Here is a 14,547-nt window from a genome sequence, read left to right on the forward strand (position 1 = left end):
GCGTTGTTATCTGTATTTATGCTGTTAATATCCAGGGTGGAGCACAGACTTCCAAGTAAATTACACATAGTGCCCTGATGGTCTTCATTCTGCAAATGGTATTGTGTTGGCAATACACTCTTTAACATTCCACCTCTCACTTAATGTCACACTGAACTGCAGCTCTCAACTTTGGAGTAATGTAAACATTTTCTAGCAGTTTCTTATTCTAAGATGATTACCTTCCCTTGGGAGTATATTACCAAATTTTTTCATCATATGAAAAAATCTTGTTAGCTGTGTCTTTTAAATCATGCCTTTTGTATTTTGTATGTTTTAGTTTCTTCAGATGGAGGTACTGAGCCGTCTGCCTTAGTGGATGACAACGGTAGTGAGGAGGACTTGAGCTATGAGGACCTCTGCCAGGCGAGCCCTCGGTACCTGCAGCCCGGCGGGGAGCAGCTGGCCATCAATGAGGTACTGGAATTCCACATGACAGTGGTGGATACGGGATACCTGATTTTCAGGGTCCACAACCACTTCTGACTTTGTTCTGTAGTTCTTCTTTACTAAGCATGTCCAAAAGCCTGGAACTCTGATTAAAACAACACTGTGATTCACTTTGGGAGGCCGAGGAGGGTAGATCATTTGTGGTCAAGAGTTCAAGACCAGCCTGGCCAACATAGTGAAACCCTGTCTCTACTAAAAATAACAGAAAATTAGGTAGGCGTGATGGTGCGCACCTGTAAACCCGGCTACTTGGGAGGCTGAGGCAGGGAGAATTGCTTGAAGCTGGGAGGCGGAGGTTGCAGTGAGCCGAGAGCACACCACTGCACTCCAGCCTGGGCGAAAGAGCAAGACTCCATCTCAAAAATAAAGAAAGAACAACACTGTGATTCTCTGACCTCGTCCAGGAAAATGTGTGGGATTAAGCTTCCGGGGTAGAGGCAGCTCATCTTTTTAGGTAAAGAAGAGCAGCTCCCCGTCCGTGTTCGGCCAGTGCTTTCCATTTGATGAAAGAATACCCTCCCTTCCAGTATCTCGTATCATTCTCACAACTGATCTAAGAAGCGGACATCATGGTTATTATCCACATTTTCATCAACGCTCTGAGGAAACATGTCTAATTACTTGATGGCGAATGGCAGAGCTGGAGGTACCCGTGTATTTCTCCCTCCAAATCTGGTGTTCCTTTGGCCACCCTGCAGCTGTAGCTTTTTTTTTTAGGAGATCATTCTGGAAGGTACCTCCAGCTTTTGGCGTTCTTGAGCAGAACGTGTGGAGCGTAACTCCTCAGTGAGTCAGTCTCTCTACCGAGATCACCAGTGATGTGTATTGTTGGCCGCTAAGGAGATGTGCGGAATCACCTGCTCCCGTGACCGGTGGCTGGAGGAGCCACATTTGTTCCTGTTTAATTGTTAACGATCTCAGGATCATGCTGTGTTCTCTTTAATTGCTGTAAAGTGTAAAGTTAGATGCAAAGCTTACTTGCATTGTGAATAAAGTATGAATGATCCACACGGGAGGGAGATGTGAGGGACAGACTTCCAGTAGCATATGTGCATAACTTTAGTAAGCTTGGCTCTGTGACATCTAGTATGGTTGCCAGAAACCATTTTTGGAGCAAATATTTCAGAATTGAAGTTTGCTAGATAACTGACCTGCTGCTAAGTGAGCAACTTACACTTTTTTTTTTTTTTTTTTTTTTTTAAAGGGGCTTGCCTGCCTTCCTGCCTTCCTCCTTCCCTCCCTCCCTTTTTTCTTGCATTTTGCTCTTGTTGCCCAGGCTAGAGTGCAGTGATGTAATCTCGGCTCACTGCACCTCTGCTTTCCAGGTGCAAGCAGTTGTCCTGCCTCAGCCTCCTGAGTACCTGTGATTACAGACATGTGCCAGGACACCTGGCTAATTTTTTTTTTTTTGGAAACAAGAGTTTTGCTCTTATCACCCAGGCTGGAGTGCATTGGCATGATCTCCACTCACTACAACCTCCGCCTCCTAAGTTCAAGCGATTCTCCAGCCTCAGCCTCCTGAGTAGCTGGGATTATAGGAGCCCACCACCACGCCTGGCTAATTTTTGTATTTTTAGTAGAGATGGGGTTTCACAATCTTGGTTGGGCTGGTCTTGAATTCTTGACCTCAGGTGATCCACCTGCCTCGGCCTCCCAAAGTGCTGGGATTATAGGTGTGAGCCACCACGCCCAGTATAAGGGCCTTCTTTAAAAGCAGGTAGAGATGCCCCTCCTGACTTTGTTTTTCCCCAGTCTGTTCTCCTGGGTTCTCTTTGTGTAACTAGTCACATAGTCAGTGTGGACCAAATGCCACCAGCATATCCAAGTGAGAGGATACCAGTGTCACCCTGAGAGTGCACCTAGCAGCTCCCTCACCCTCCCGCCCACGCGTGCTCTATGCTGAGCACACCCCACTGTCTCCTTCCAGCTGATCAGTGATGGCAACGTGGTCTGCGCAGAAGCCCTGTGGGACCATGTGACCATGGACGACCAGGAACTGGGCTTCAAAGCCGGGGATGTCATCCAGGTTCTGGAAGCTTCCAACAAGGACTGGTGGTGGGGCCGCAGTGAGGACAAGGAGGCCTGGTTCCCCGCGAGCTTCGTCAGAGTAAGTGCGGGGCGCTTGCAGCTTCGTCAGAGTAAGTGGGGGGCGCTTGTTCCCCGCGAGCTTCGTCAGAGTAAGTGTGGGGCGCTTGCAGCTTTTCCAAAGTGTCTGTGGGGGCTGCAGGATCCTTTCGGGTCAGAACTCACCTTTCATCAGGTCAGCTCTTTTGTAATGGTTAGCTGACATGCAAGTCACACCTGTAAGAAATCAGGCTGGGTCGCGGCCAAAATGTTAACGGAAGGCAAGCGAGTTGCTCGGTGTTTCTCTGTGGTCCTTGTGCCTGCTGGCACAGCTGCAGCCCTGCTGAGGCCATGAGACTCAGGCGAGGGCCAGGCCGCCTTCTCAACAGGTCACAGGAAAATAGGAACCTGGGAGGTCTCCTGCCTCTGTTCCGTGCTGCCCTCCCTTGCCCCAAGTCACCTGTCCCCCGTGTGTGGATTGCAGTTGCGAGTGAATCAGGAAGAGCTGTCGGAGAACTCCATCAGCACCCGCAGCGAGGAGCAGGACGAGGAGGCCAGCCAGAGCCGCCACAGACACTGCGAGAACAAGCAGCAGATGCGGACCAACGTCATCCGGGAGATCATGGACACTGAGCGGGTGTACATCAAACACCTCAGGGACATCTGCGAGGTGGGATGCCAGGCTGGGACCTCACTGAGGGTCACATTACGAGGTTGCATGAGGTGCCTGGGCTTTCTCCCCACCTCCACCCCCTACTCCTCCATCAGACTCCCACATGTACACACTTACCCACTGCTCGTTTCTCCGCCCCTGCTGTCTGCACTGCTAAGTCTGAGTGCTGCGGCTGTCCTAGCTGTTGCTGGAGGTTTTTTAGAGTCAGGGTCTCTTTTCAGAGGCAAGGCTTTTCTTAGAGATAGGGTCTTGCCCTGTCACCTAGACTGAGTACAGTGGCATGATCATAGCTCACTGCAGCCTCAAACTCCTGGGCTTTAAGCAATCCTCCCTCCTCAGCCTCCTGAGTAGCTAGGACTACAGGCATGCATCACCACACCCAGCTAATTTTCTAAATTTTATATACAGACAGGGTCTCACTGTGTTGTCGAGGCTGGTCACGAACTCATGGACTGAAGCAATTTTCCTGCCTTGGTTTCTCAAAGTGCTGGGATTAGAGGCGTGAGCCAGTGTGCCGAGCCCCTCTCTTAAGTGCACTCTGCAACTATCTCTGTCAGGACCTAATTCCTGAGATTATTTGAAAAGAATGGCTTTCATAGAAGGCACATGCTCACTTGATTTTACAAAGAGTCAAAGGTTTGTTACTGTCTGCAACCCACTGCATCTAATCACCAACTCACAGATGAGACCCTGAGTCATTTAGACACAGATGGGAAAAAATGTGAGTTTTATATTGGTGATATCAGAGGCTATATTCTAGTATCATGCTATTCTACTTGGCAATAAATTTTATTTTGTAGTCTTATCCTGATTTCAGAGAGCTTGTCATTAGTAGAGGTGCACCTGAAAGGGTTTTGTCTTCCTGTGGTATTTTGTGCTTTTATGGATTGTGTACGAGCATCACACTACACTGCTGTTCGCCCTGTCTGCTCACTGTGGCTCTTCTAGCTATAAATGCTGATATCTGCACTATCCATTCAACGCTGACCATTCAGTGCTGAAGACAAGTTGAAGTCAGAGAACTGCCCGTTCTCTCATCAGATTCGCCAGCCGTGTGGACAGGCCAGTGTTTAGCTTCTCTGTGCCAGCCATCTCATTCTGTGTGAGTGTGTGGCGAAAGAAGCAGTTCTGCGGTGGTATTTAGGGAAATAAGAGGAACTGCCCATGATTATTCAGCATTGACTGTTACCACCCCTTACCTGGATTAACCTGGCTACCACAGCATTCTCACTGGGCAGGTCCTGTTAACCCGCATTGCAGATGGGGAGACCAAGGCACAGAGAAGTTAAGTGGTGGGGTTGGATTTAAACCCAGGCAGTCTGCCCCAGAACCTGTCCTTTTCTGAACTATTACATTATATTGTTTTCCTGTTAAAATTCCTACCAAGCAGTCATTGGTATGTGTTGTACTCCATGGTCAGTTCATTCTATTGAATGTCATGATAACTTTTTTTGAGTTAGCTGCTACATGTATGTACAGCCTTTTCTTCTTATCCCACTAGCTCCTACCCAAGCCATAGTGTAGCCATGGTGTTGCACATAGATAATTAGTGCAAGCCTCAGATTAAAGACCTACAGATTGGTGCTGGCCATAGAAAGGCGGTGCTGGTGGAATCCTCGAGTAAGAGGAATCCTTGCCCTGATGGACAGTGCACAGAGCTGCGTGGGCTGTTCAACAAGCAGTGACATTCTGCATTTGACAAGTCACCTAGGCTGTGAAATGGAATTAGGGTTGGGAGAATGATTATCTGAAGAGTTTGGAAAAACATGTGACGACACCAATTTTTGAGCTCTGGTATTTGAAACTTGTTTCTGGAAACATTACATGGTTTATTGGATCCTAAATCCAACGGCATGAGCCTTTTTGCTTTCTTTTTATTTTAAAACACCTATGGCAAGTTGCAGTCATGGAAGTACGATGACCTCATCAGAGACTCATAGAGGTTAAACTAATTTTCTTTAATTAAATCCATTCTAAGATCATGGTTTTAGGCCTACAAAAGCTGTACTAGTCAAATAATTTATTTGGATCTCCAAATGAAAGCCATTGCTTCTGTATTTTGCAGGGCTATCTCCGACAGTGCCGCAAGCACACGGGAATGTTCACTGTTGCGCAGCTAGCCACTATTTTTGGAAACATTGAAGATATTTACAAATTCCAAAGAAAGTTCCTGAAAGACCTTGAGAAACAGTTCAACAAAGAGGAACCTCACTTGAGTGAAATAGGATCTTGCTTTCTTCAAAATGTGCGCCACCCTTTACTTCATTATTAATAATATCTGGTGACATAATTTTGACGTGCATCTCCACAAACAACAGGAGTCTCTTTAGCTTTATTGTTTGTTTGCTAGATGAATCTTCCATAAAAAGGAGATGTTTCTTCTATCTTATATGCTTATCATATAAACGAAATCTGTATAATCTTGTCTAAATGTCCCAAATTCATTTCTTCAAAACCCTTTTATGTAGTCTGGAATTAGGGGGTTACATCTGGAGTAATTACTTTTTAAAAATTTCTAAGGGTTATGCCATAAGAACTATGGACTCCTTCCTAGTAATATCCAGTAAGTGTCTATTACGTTTCAGGCACTGTTTCCAAGGTTTTCTTATATTGGCTTGTGTATTGCTATGAGGTAGATATGATTATCTCTCACTTTCTAGTTGAGGAAACTGAGGCCCAGAGAGTACCCAAGGCCACATACCAGTAAGAGGCAGCTGTGAAGGCAGACCCGGGCATGTGGCTCCAGGACACGTGCTTGTGATACTGTAACTGCCTCAGAACCTTCCTGTGGTAACATGCATTTATCATTTTTTAACTTATGATTGACTATTACTACTTACTGCTAGAAGATTTCAGAGGAAGATTTTAGTCCCAGCCCAAATAGCTAAGAAACGGTAAGAGTAATAATAATAACAATGACAGCCTCACCACACCTTCACTTCCTGGGTGCTGGGCTCAGTAGCTGTCTAGAGTCCTCTGGGGCAGATAGATTTTAAGTGGCTGGGCGTCATGTTTTTGTGTTCAGTCAGTCAGCTGGAGGCTGGGCCCCATGTGTGACCTGGGCATATTTGGGACATTGTCACAGGCCTCCTTGTGTGGCCTGTACAGAAGGTTCCTGCAGGAGCCGCCTTAGGACAGGCTGGAGGCCGGGTGGTGGCCTGAGGAAGGCAAGTCCCACAGTGAGGACGGGGGAGTACTGCTACCACCAGGGAAGGGGTGGTGGCAGGCCCAGCCAGGGTGACAGCAGAGAAATGGGAAGAGAGGTGTGTTGAAATGGGCATTTTTGAGGAAAACCTGACAAGACAGTTTTAAACCGCAAAGGATAAGCAACCATCAAAACTGCATACATGGTTTTCAGCTGAGTTGAAAAAATTTGCAGGAGGGGGACATTAGAGGCCCTGCTACCCACCTGCCAGGATGAGTGCGAGGGAGGCTAGAAGGAGACCAGCGTGCTGAGTCCCAGGGCAGCCTCCTCCCCAACCGCCTCAGGAGCCTGCCGAAGCACCCCTTCCTGCCGGCCAGATAACGCTTGTGGAAACCGTGGCAGGGCAGCTCGGGCGCCAGCGGATTTCATGCCCTCTCCTTGCAGTAGTCCATCTTCCTCCTTTCTAGGAGTGTCCCTTAGAGAGGGCTGGGAGGATGCCCCGAGGCACCCCAGAAGCTGATGAAGCTGTGCTTTTCCTTCCCAGCAAGAGGGCTTCGCCATCTATTCCGAGTACTGCAACAACCACCCGGGCGCCTGCCTGGAGCTCGCCAACCTCATGAAGCAGGGCAAGTACAGACATTTCTTCGAAGCCTGCCGCCTGCTGCAGCAGATGATTGACATCGCCATCGACGGGTTCCTGCTCACACCGGTGCAGAAGATCTGCAAATACCCGCTGCAGCTGGCCGAGCTGCTCAAGTACACCACACAGGAGCACGGGTGAGGCGCGGGTGAGGGGGGCGGGCGAGGGGCGGGTGAGGGGGGCGGGCGAGGGGCGGGTGAGGGGGGCGGGCGAGGGGCGGGTGAGGGGGGCGGGCGAGGGGCGCGTGAGGGGCGCAGGCGAGGGGCGGGCGAGGGGGCGGGCGAGGGGCGGGTGAGGGGCGCAGGCGAGGGGCGGGCGAGGGGGCGGGCGAGGGGCGGGTGAGGGGGGCGGGTGAGGGGCGCGTGAGGGGCGCGGGCGAGGGGGCGGGCGAGGGGCGCGGGCGAGGGGCGGGCGAGGGGTGCGGGCGAGGGGCGGGCGAGGGGCGCGGGCGAGGGGGCGGGCGAGGGGCGGGTGAGGGGCGCGGGCGAGGGGCGCGGGTGAGGGGCGCGGGTGAGGGTGCTGCTGCCCTTACCTGTAGGCAGCTCTTCACCCCCAGCAGTGATAGGGGGGCTTCAGTGTCAGCCTTAACACTTTGGGCGCTCCGTGGGAGAAGTTTTCAGACTGTTTAGAATGTGTGCAATTAACTCTTGAAATAACGTGATTGAAGAGGCTCCAGAATATCCACTCCTGGAGCTGTGAAGACGCAAGGGTCATTCGTGAGCTGTGCCATGAGTGTACGGGGGCTTTTGTTGTATTGTTACTCCTTGTATTGCTTACCTGTATTTTATAAACGTGCCTTTGAGTACTCAGTGGTTAGTAAAGACCGTTTCTGAGGGAAACAGACCAGTGTGAATGGACAGCCATGACTCTCGTTCTGTCCTGTGCCCGTGAGGTTGACGCACAGCAGCTCAGCTCAGAGCAGGATTCTTTATGGCAGAAACGTTACTTGATGGTGACTTACCTAAAGTGACTTGTTGTTAAGCAGTCTCTACTTAGCAACATAGAAGGGCTGAGGGCACGCACAAGCTTGAACTGTAAAAGGGTATGGATTGTCAAGGGTGCGAATCCATATGGGGCAGCTGAGAAGACCAGGGCACTGGGTGCCGGCTGGGCCCTGAACCGTTCCTATGCACCAGGGTGCCGACTCTCTGGTCTTTTCCCTGTTCCCTCCTGCTGGAAGCACAGGGCTTGCTTCCACGCTTACCTGAATGCTGTGTCTCCCTTTGAGCTTCCTTGGTGCCTGACTAAGCTCTTCTTGTTACTCACCCTTCTCTTGTTTGAATCTCAGCTTCTCCTGAGCAAAAAGCAACAACATACACATTCTCTCTGTCTTTATCATCTGCCTTGGTTGTTTCTGAATTCCTCTCAGGCCCTTGTTCCCTAGCCATATGATCTCTTCTAGGGGAGCCAGAAGTTATCCTTTGTTTCCTTAATAGCCAACCATCATTTTGTGCATGCACAGAGCCTTTGTGTGGCTATGCATTAGGCATGTCATCCATTCAGCCTGGGAATATGCATGCCCGTTCTCCATGCCACGGGAAGATGTCATCACAGCACACCCAGCTGTTTGGTACCTCAGGGTAGCAGTGCTTGGCTCATTCTGGATTCTCACCTGGCCAGCAGGGACATGATAGTCATAGGACAACTGCTGTGGGCCAGGCTTCAAGCCAGGCTACCCAGGGGCACAAGGGTCTAGGCTAAAGCTGACTCTTTTAGATGAGAATCGAAACAAGGTCCATGCCCCTGACACAAGGTCTTTAACTGCAGCTGCAGCTCTGGAGAGGGTCATCTCAAAGGGTCCTGATGAGAAGAGGAAGACAGAAAGGATTGTACCAGGAGGAAATTTCTGTGGCAAACCACAACAGTTCTGGGTTTAGCAGCTAAATATCTCCCTGCAGGGAGTGGAGAGTGAATCATTATTCTTTTGTACTCTCTGCCTCTGAACTCCTGTGGAGAGACAGACTTAAAAAGGGAATTTTCTGGCCGGGCGCCGTGGCTCACGTCTGTAATCCCACCACTTTGGGAGACTGAGGCGGCTGGATCACCTGAGATCAGGAGTTTGAGACCAGCCTGACCAACATGGTGAAATCCCATCTCTACTAAAATGCAAAAATTAGCTGGGCATGGTGACGGGCGCCTGTAATCCTAGCTACTCGGGAGGCTGAGGCACGAGAATCGCTTGAACCCGGGAGGCAGAGGTTGTAGTGAGCTGAGATCACACCATTGCACTCCAACCTGGGCGACAGAGCGAGACTTTGTCACAAAAAAAAAAAAAAAAAAGAGTGGTGGTGCAGGGGGAACCTTCTTACAATTAGATTGGAAAGTAAAGAATAAGAGCAGGTCACTGAACAATAGACACTAGATATGGGTGTTAGCTAAAGAGTTAGGACTAAAGGAATTAGAAAAAGGAGTTCATTGAGACAGATAAGAGAGAGCTGTATATTTTTTTCTTTTTCTGATGGAGAAATCAGAAAAGTTCAGTAGAAAAAAAAACAAGGAAGTCAAGAAAGCCACAAAATTGAAGAAAAAAAAATTGTGATTGTAAATATGTTCTACAAATTTTCAAAGACATTTTTAAGAAAATGTCTGGACGGCATGATGAGGAGCCAGAGCCAAAGACAATTAATAAGAAAGGTAAGAAGCAAAGACTTCTTGGAAGATGTGGGCAGGCAGCTTAGTACATTCTGAGATGGGAACACGGGGTCCAGAAGTCCATACCTCACTCTTCAGTAGTTGATTTTCTTCCTTTAAGGGCGTTTTTCACCAAGAACATTTGCAGATTTTGGTTTTTTCAAAATAAAAATTAGTCAACATGACAGAAAGTCCATTTCCTAGTCTTAAGTAAAACAAAGCAAAAATTATTTTTAAAAAACCATTGCAATTCAGTTTTGTCCAGAAAAACTGATTTTGCACCCTTTCTTCATGGCTGGAGGCCTCTTTGGGGGCTCTGTGCCCATTATTTTGGCAGCCCCTGGTGTCATTCTTGCTCCTGCCCTCTGCCCCACTTCTGAGTGTGAATGGGCCTCTCTGAAGATGGTAGGGTCTGCTCGGTGGGCAGCGTCTGGGGACTTCCCAGGAGCTGGGTTGAACTGTGTTTGGTAAATAGACAATAGAATCTGCTTTCAAGGCGTTCCCATGGCTGTGCAGGATTCTAACTCATTCCGGCTGTGATGAGCGGCCCTGTCTGTCTTGTAAGTTGCCATGGGAAAGTGGAAAATACAGCTCATTAGCTGGATGGTTGGTCTCCGTGGCCCCGCATTATTAACGCTGAGCAAAACCTGAATGGGAAGCTTGCAGATACTGGACGTGCTCTGTGCTAGCCTGTGTGTAGATTAAAACTGTAGTTTCTGCTTTTCCGGTGCCTACAGTTTTAGTGGGCTTGGGAGCGGGGACCTCCTGGGGAGAACATTTTAGCTTGACGTCACTGTGGTGGACGGAAAGCACCAGAAAGGAAGATCTGTTGGTGAGGCGAGTGCCATACTGCCATTTCCGTAACTCACCACTTCAGGCGCTTGTCCTCTCCTGTCCTTTCCCGAACAGCATAAAAGATGAAGACTCAGAGCACACAGTCGCTTTTGAAAATGGTTAGTGATTTTTAAAGTACTTTATATAGCAAGACTGGTTGTGTGAGAATCAGAGCCATGATAAAGACTGTTCTCTCTGTATTAATGAAAGTCACCCATTGTCACCGTGACTAACATTTATTTGTGGCATTCACTGTCATTCATTGTGATTTCTGGGAAGTGAGTGAAAACATTTTTATTCCAAAGAATTCCGAATTGCATTGCGTCAGCTCCCTTAACCTATGCAGACTGTAGTCTATTCACAGGGGAACAAGAAAGGGAAACAGCGGCTATGATGTAAATGTCACTTTGTCTAGAGCATTTGTATATGAAGAAGCGCCCCAGTGGGTTATTTTGCCAGTCCTTTGTAAGGTGCATGTTGTGTGATGAGAATTATCCTCCCATCTTGCAGTGATTACAGCAACATAAAGGCAGCGTATGAGGCCATGAAGAATGTGGCCTGTCTGATCAATGAGCGCAAGCGCAAGCTGGAGAGCATCGACAAGATAGCCCGCTGGCAGGTGTCCATCGTGGGCTGGGAGGTAAGTGGGAAGCACCCCGCATGATCCCGCGCCACTCGCCCCTCCTGCACCTTTGATCTGGTGCAGACGCACTTTAATATCCTGTGGTCAGTACCTTATATTCTTGGCTTTAATGGTAATATATACCATTAATGGTAAATGTGTTTTGAGGCATATTGTTGAATTTAACAGTCAACTATTTTATACCCACCCCCGTAAGAAATAAAGTCTGAAGAGTATCTGCAGTTAGTTTATTGCGGAGCCTCTGTCTCTCCTGGTAGAGGGAGCTCCATGAGAACCGCAGAGGATGTTTCGTTTGCAGCCACATAACTTAGTAGTAGACGTATGGGGGACTCTGGAGTCCCTGCCCACATGTGAATCCTGTATGATCTGGGCAAGATTAATTTTTTTAACTTAAAATTGGGGAGAAAAATATTACCTACCTCAAAGGCTACCGTGAGCATTTTATAAGATAGTACAGGCCAGGTACAGTGGCTCGCACCTGTAATCCCAGCACTTTCGGAGGCCAAAGTGTGAGAATCGCTTGAGCCCAGGCGTTTGAGGCTGGCCTGGCAACCTGGCAAGACCCCATCTCCACAAAAAGTAAAAAAAATCAGCCAGGCGTGGTGGCGTACACATGTAGTCCTGGCTGCTCGGGAGGCTGAGTTGGAAGGATCACTTGAGCCTAGGAGGTTGAGGCTGCAGTGAGCCATGATCGTGCCACTGCACTCTAGTCTGGGTGACAGAGCAAGACTCTGACTCAAAAAAAAAAAAAAAAAAAAGGAAAGAGTACAAATACAATGCCTGTAATAATGGTCCAACAAATTCTCTCTCTCTCTCTCTGTATTTATAAAAACAGTGACAATAGCTAGCACCTGTATGTGTTTACCACGTGTCTGAATGGCACTGATCTGAGCCATTTGTACCTATATGAACTCATTTAATCCTTTCCACCATCCTATGAAGTAAGCACTATTATTGTGCCCATTTAACAGATGGGAAAACCGAAGCACAGAAAGGTTAAGTAACTTGCCCAAGACCACACAGCTCGAAAGTAGCAGAGCTGGATTCAAACCCAAGCAGGCACCCTGGCTTCAAAGTCCATGCTGGTCACCACTGTGCTCTACTGCCATTAAATTAAGAACAACAAGCAGATGCCATTCAGATTTGTAGACCAAGCTACATTGATTTTACATTTATTAATCGGTCAGAACTCACTCTCCCAGAGGACTGAGAAAGTTTGGAGCAAGAAGTTAGGTTTTTAACTGAAGTAGGCTATAGGTGGTGAAAATTGGAGAGAAACACGTAACTTCAGGGGCCTTATAGACTTCTGGAGTTTGGGCAGGATCTCAGAGAACACTGAGTCCAACTCTCTTGTTTTGTAAGAATCTAGGGCACAGAATTGCTCTAAGGAAGTAAATAGAAGAAGTATTTTGGAGTCAGGCTCTTTTGTCTCCAAAAACTACTGTGTATGACTGGGATTAAGGGAGAATCCAATCCTATTTAACAAAGGCCAGTGTCCTACCAAATACCATAAAGTAACATTGGATTAGATTCAACCTAAATATTGTAAAAGTGTGTTTTTCTTTTTGATTTTGGACACTGACATTTAGGGGATAATTTGTCAGAAGTTAATTTCTTGCTGACAGTTTCCCGTCTGGCCTTTTGTTCCTATGACTCTAAATAAGTTGCGATTCCAGGGAGCTGCTATATACTCAACACAATAATGTCAGGTCCGTAATCACGGTCCTGTACCCCTACACGATGCTTCCTTACGTATAACCCTGCACGCTCTCGTTCTTCGAGGCTCTGTTTAGGTCAGCTGCTGTTTCAAGTCTTGACTGGGTTCCATTAATTCAGCATGCTGCTTACCAGACGCTCAGGCAAGGAAGACCCCTCAGCTAACACAGAGGTACTGTCCGTTTTCTAGTGAGTAGGAAAACAAAGAAAAGGAAGAAATTTCAGGCACCAGGAGACCAATAAATCCAGGTTTATTAACACAATAACTTTGAGGCCCTGCCCAGCTGTGAATGGGGACAGGTAGTGGGCAGTCTCAGGTAACTAGAAAGTCTGAGAAAGATTCTTTGTTAGGAGTCTCTTCTATATCCTAACACCTCAAGGAATCCAAATTGGGAATTTTTTTGTTTTTTGTTTTTTGGTTTTTGTTTTCCTAGAGAGAAGGGTCTTGCTCTGCCCCTCAGGCTGGAGTGTACTGATGTGATCACCACTCACTGCAGCCTCAAACTCCTGGGCTCAGGGGATCCTCCTGCCTCAGCCTCCTAAGTAGCTAGGACTACAGGTGTGTGCCACCATGCCTAGCTAATTTTTAAATTTTTATGTAGAGATGGGGTCTTACTGTGTTGCCCAGGCTGGTCTCAAACTATCCTCCCACCTTGGCTTCCTAAGTAGCTAGGACTACAGCTGTGCTAGAATTGGAAGATCTTAAGATGTGTTTTCATCCTTCCAGGGACTGGATATCTTAGACCGAAGCTCAGAATTGATTCATTCTGGGGAACTGACCAAAATCACTAAGCAAGGCAAAAGCCAGCAGCGGATGTTCTTCCTGTTTGACCACCAGCTGGTGTCCTGCAAGAAGGACTTGCTGCGCAGGGACATGCTGTACTACAAGGGCCGGCTGGACATGGATGAGATGGAGCTTGTGGACCTGGGAGATGGGCGCGACAAGGACTGTAACCTCAGCGTGAAAAATGCCTTCAAGCTCGTCAGTAGGACCACAGACGAGGTTTATTTGTTTTGTGCCAAAAAACAAGAAGACAAGGCAAGGTGGCTGCAGGCCTGTGCAGACGAAAGGAGGCGGGTGCAGGAGGACCAGGAGATGGGTGAGCAGCCCTTGGCCCTGCAGGCACCTTTGCCTCTGCTTGCTGTAATAGCTTCATTCTCCACCACCGTGGGCCCACTGTGCCCAGCCTTCTCCCTCAGAGCTGGATCCCACCATGGGGAAAAGACGAGGGATCTGCAAACCCTAAATACTTCTGAATGTACTTACAAGACAGACCATATCAGATGTCGTTACTACAACTAACATTTGTTCAGTATTTACCTTGTGCCAGACATTCCGTGGCCCATTTATAGAGACTGTCTCATTGAATCCCTGTGAAGTGGTTACTGTTATACCCAATTTACAGATGAGAAAATTGAGGCTTATGGAACTGGCCCACTCTTGCCCTGTGGCCACATAACATTTAAATCCAGCACTTTGGATGCCACATGCAGGGTAGAAGAATAAATAATAAAACCAGCTCGGCGTAACCCCAGAGATGGAACCCCACTATGGTGACCATCACCCAGGGTATCAGAAGTATCATGTGGGCTGGGCACTGTGGCTCATGCCTGTAATCCCAGCACTTTGGGAGGCCGAGGCAGGCGGATCACAAGGTCAGGAGATGGAGACCATCCTGGCTAACACAGTGAAACACCATCTCTACTAAAAA

General features: G+C 48.1%; 1 protein-coding gene across 23 annotated transcripts in view; it reads left to right on the plus strand.

Moving 5' to 3' along the window:
- Window positions 1-14,547, plus strand: part of SPATA13 (spermatogenesis associated 13) — a 327,141-nt gene that overhangs the window by 302,418 nt on the left and 10,176 nt on the right. For 14 of the 23 annotated variants that reach the window (XM_015439064.3, XM_074021719.1, XM_065533069.2 and 11 more), the window contains 7 exons: window positions 320-456; window positions 2,417-2,596; window positions 3,038-3,223; window positions 5,292-5,471; window positions 6,916-7,148; window positions 10,987-11,116; window positions 13,563-13,935. In XM_015439064.3, the coding sequence (XP_015294550.3) occupies window positions 320-456; window positions 2,417-2,596; window positions 3,038-3,223; window positions 5,292-5,471; window positions 6,916-7,148; window positions 10,987-11,116; window positions 13,563-13,935 (1,419 nt within the window). Of the gene's footprint in view, window positions 1-319; window positions 457-2,416; window positions 2,667-3,037; window positions 3,224-5,291; window positions 5,472-6,915; window positions 7,149-10,986; window positions 11,117-13,562; window positions 13,936-14,547 lie in introns of all 23 variants that reach the window. The other 9 variants (XM_074021717.1, XM_074021724.1, XM_074021727.1 and 6 more) reach the window with 2 other exon arrangements.

The sequence above is a fragment of the Macaca fascicularis genome, chromosome 17 (genome assembly GCF_037993035.2).
Source record: "Macaca fascicularis isolate 582-1 chromosome 17, T2T-MFA8v1.1".
Classification (NCBI taxonomy): domain Eukaryota; kingdom Metazoa; phylum Chordata; class Mammalia; order Primates; family Cercopithecidae; genus Macaca; species Macaca fascicularis.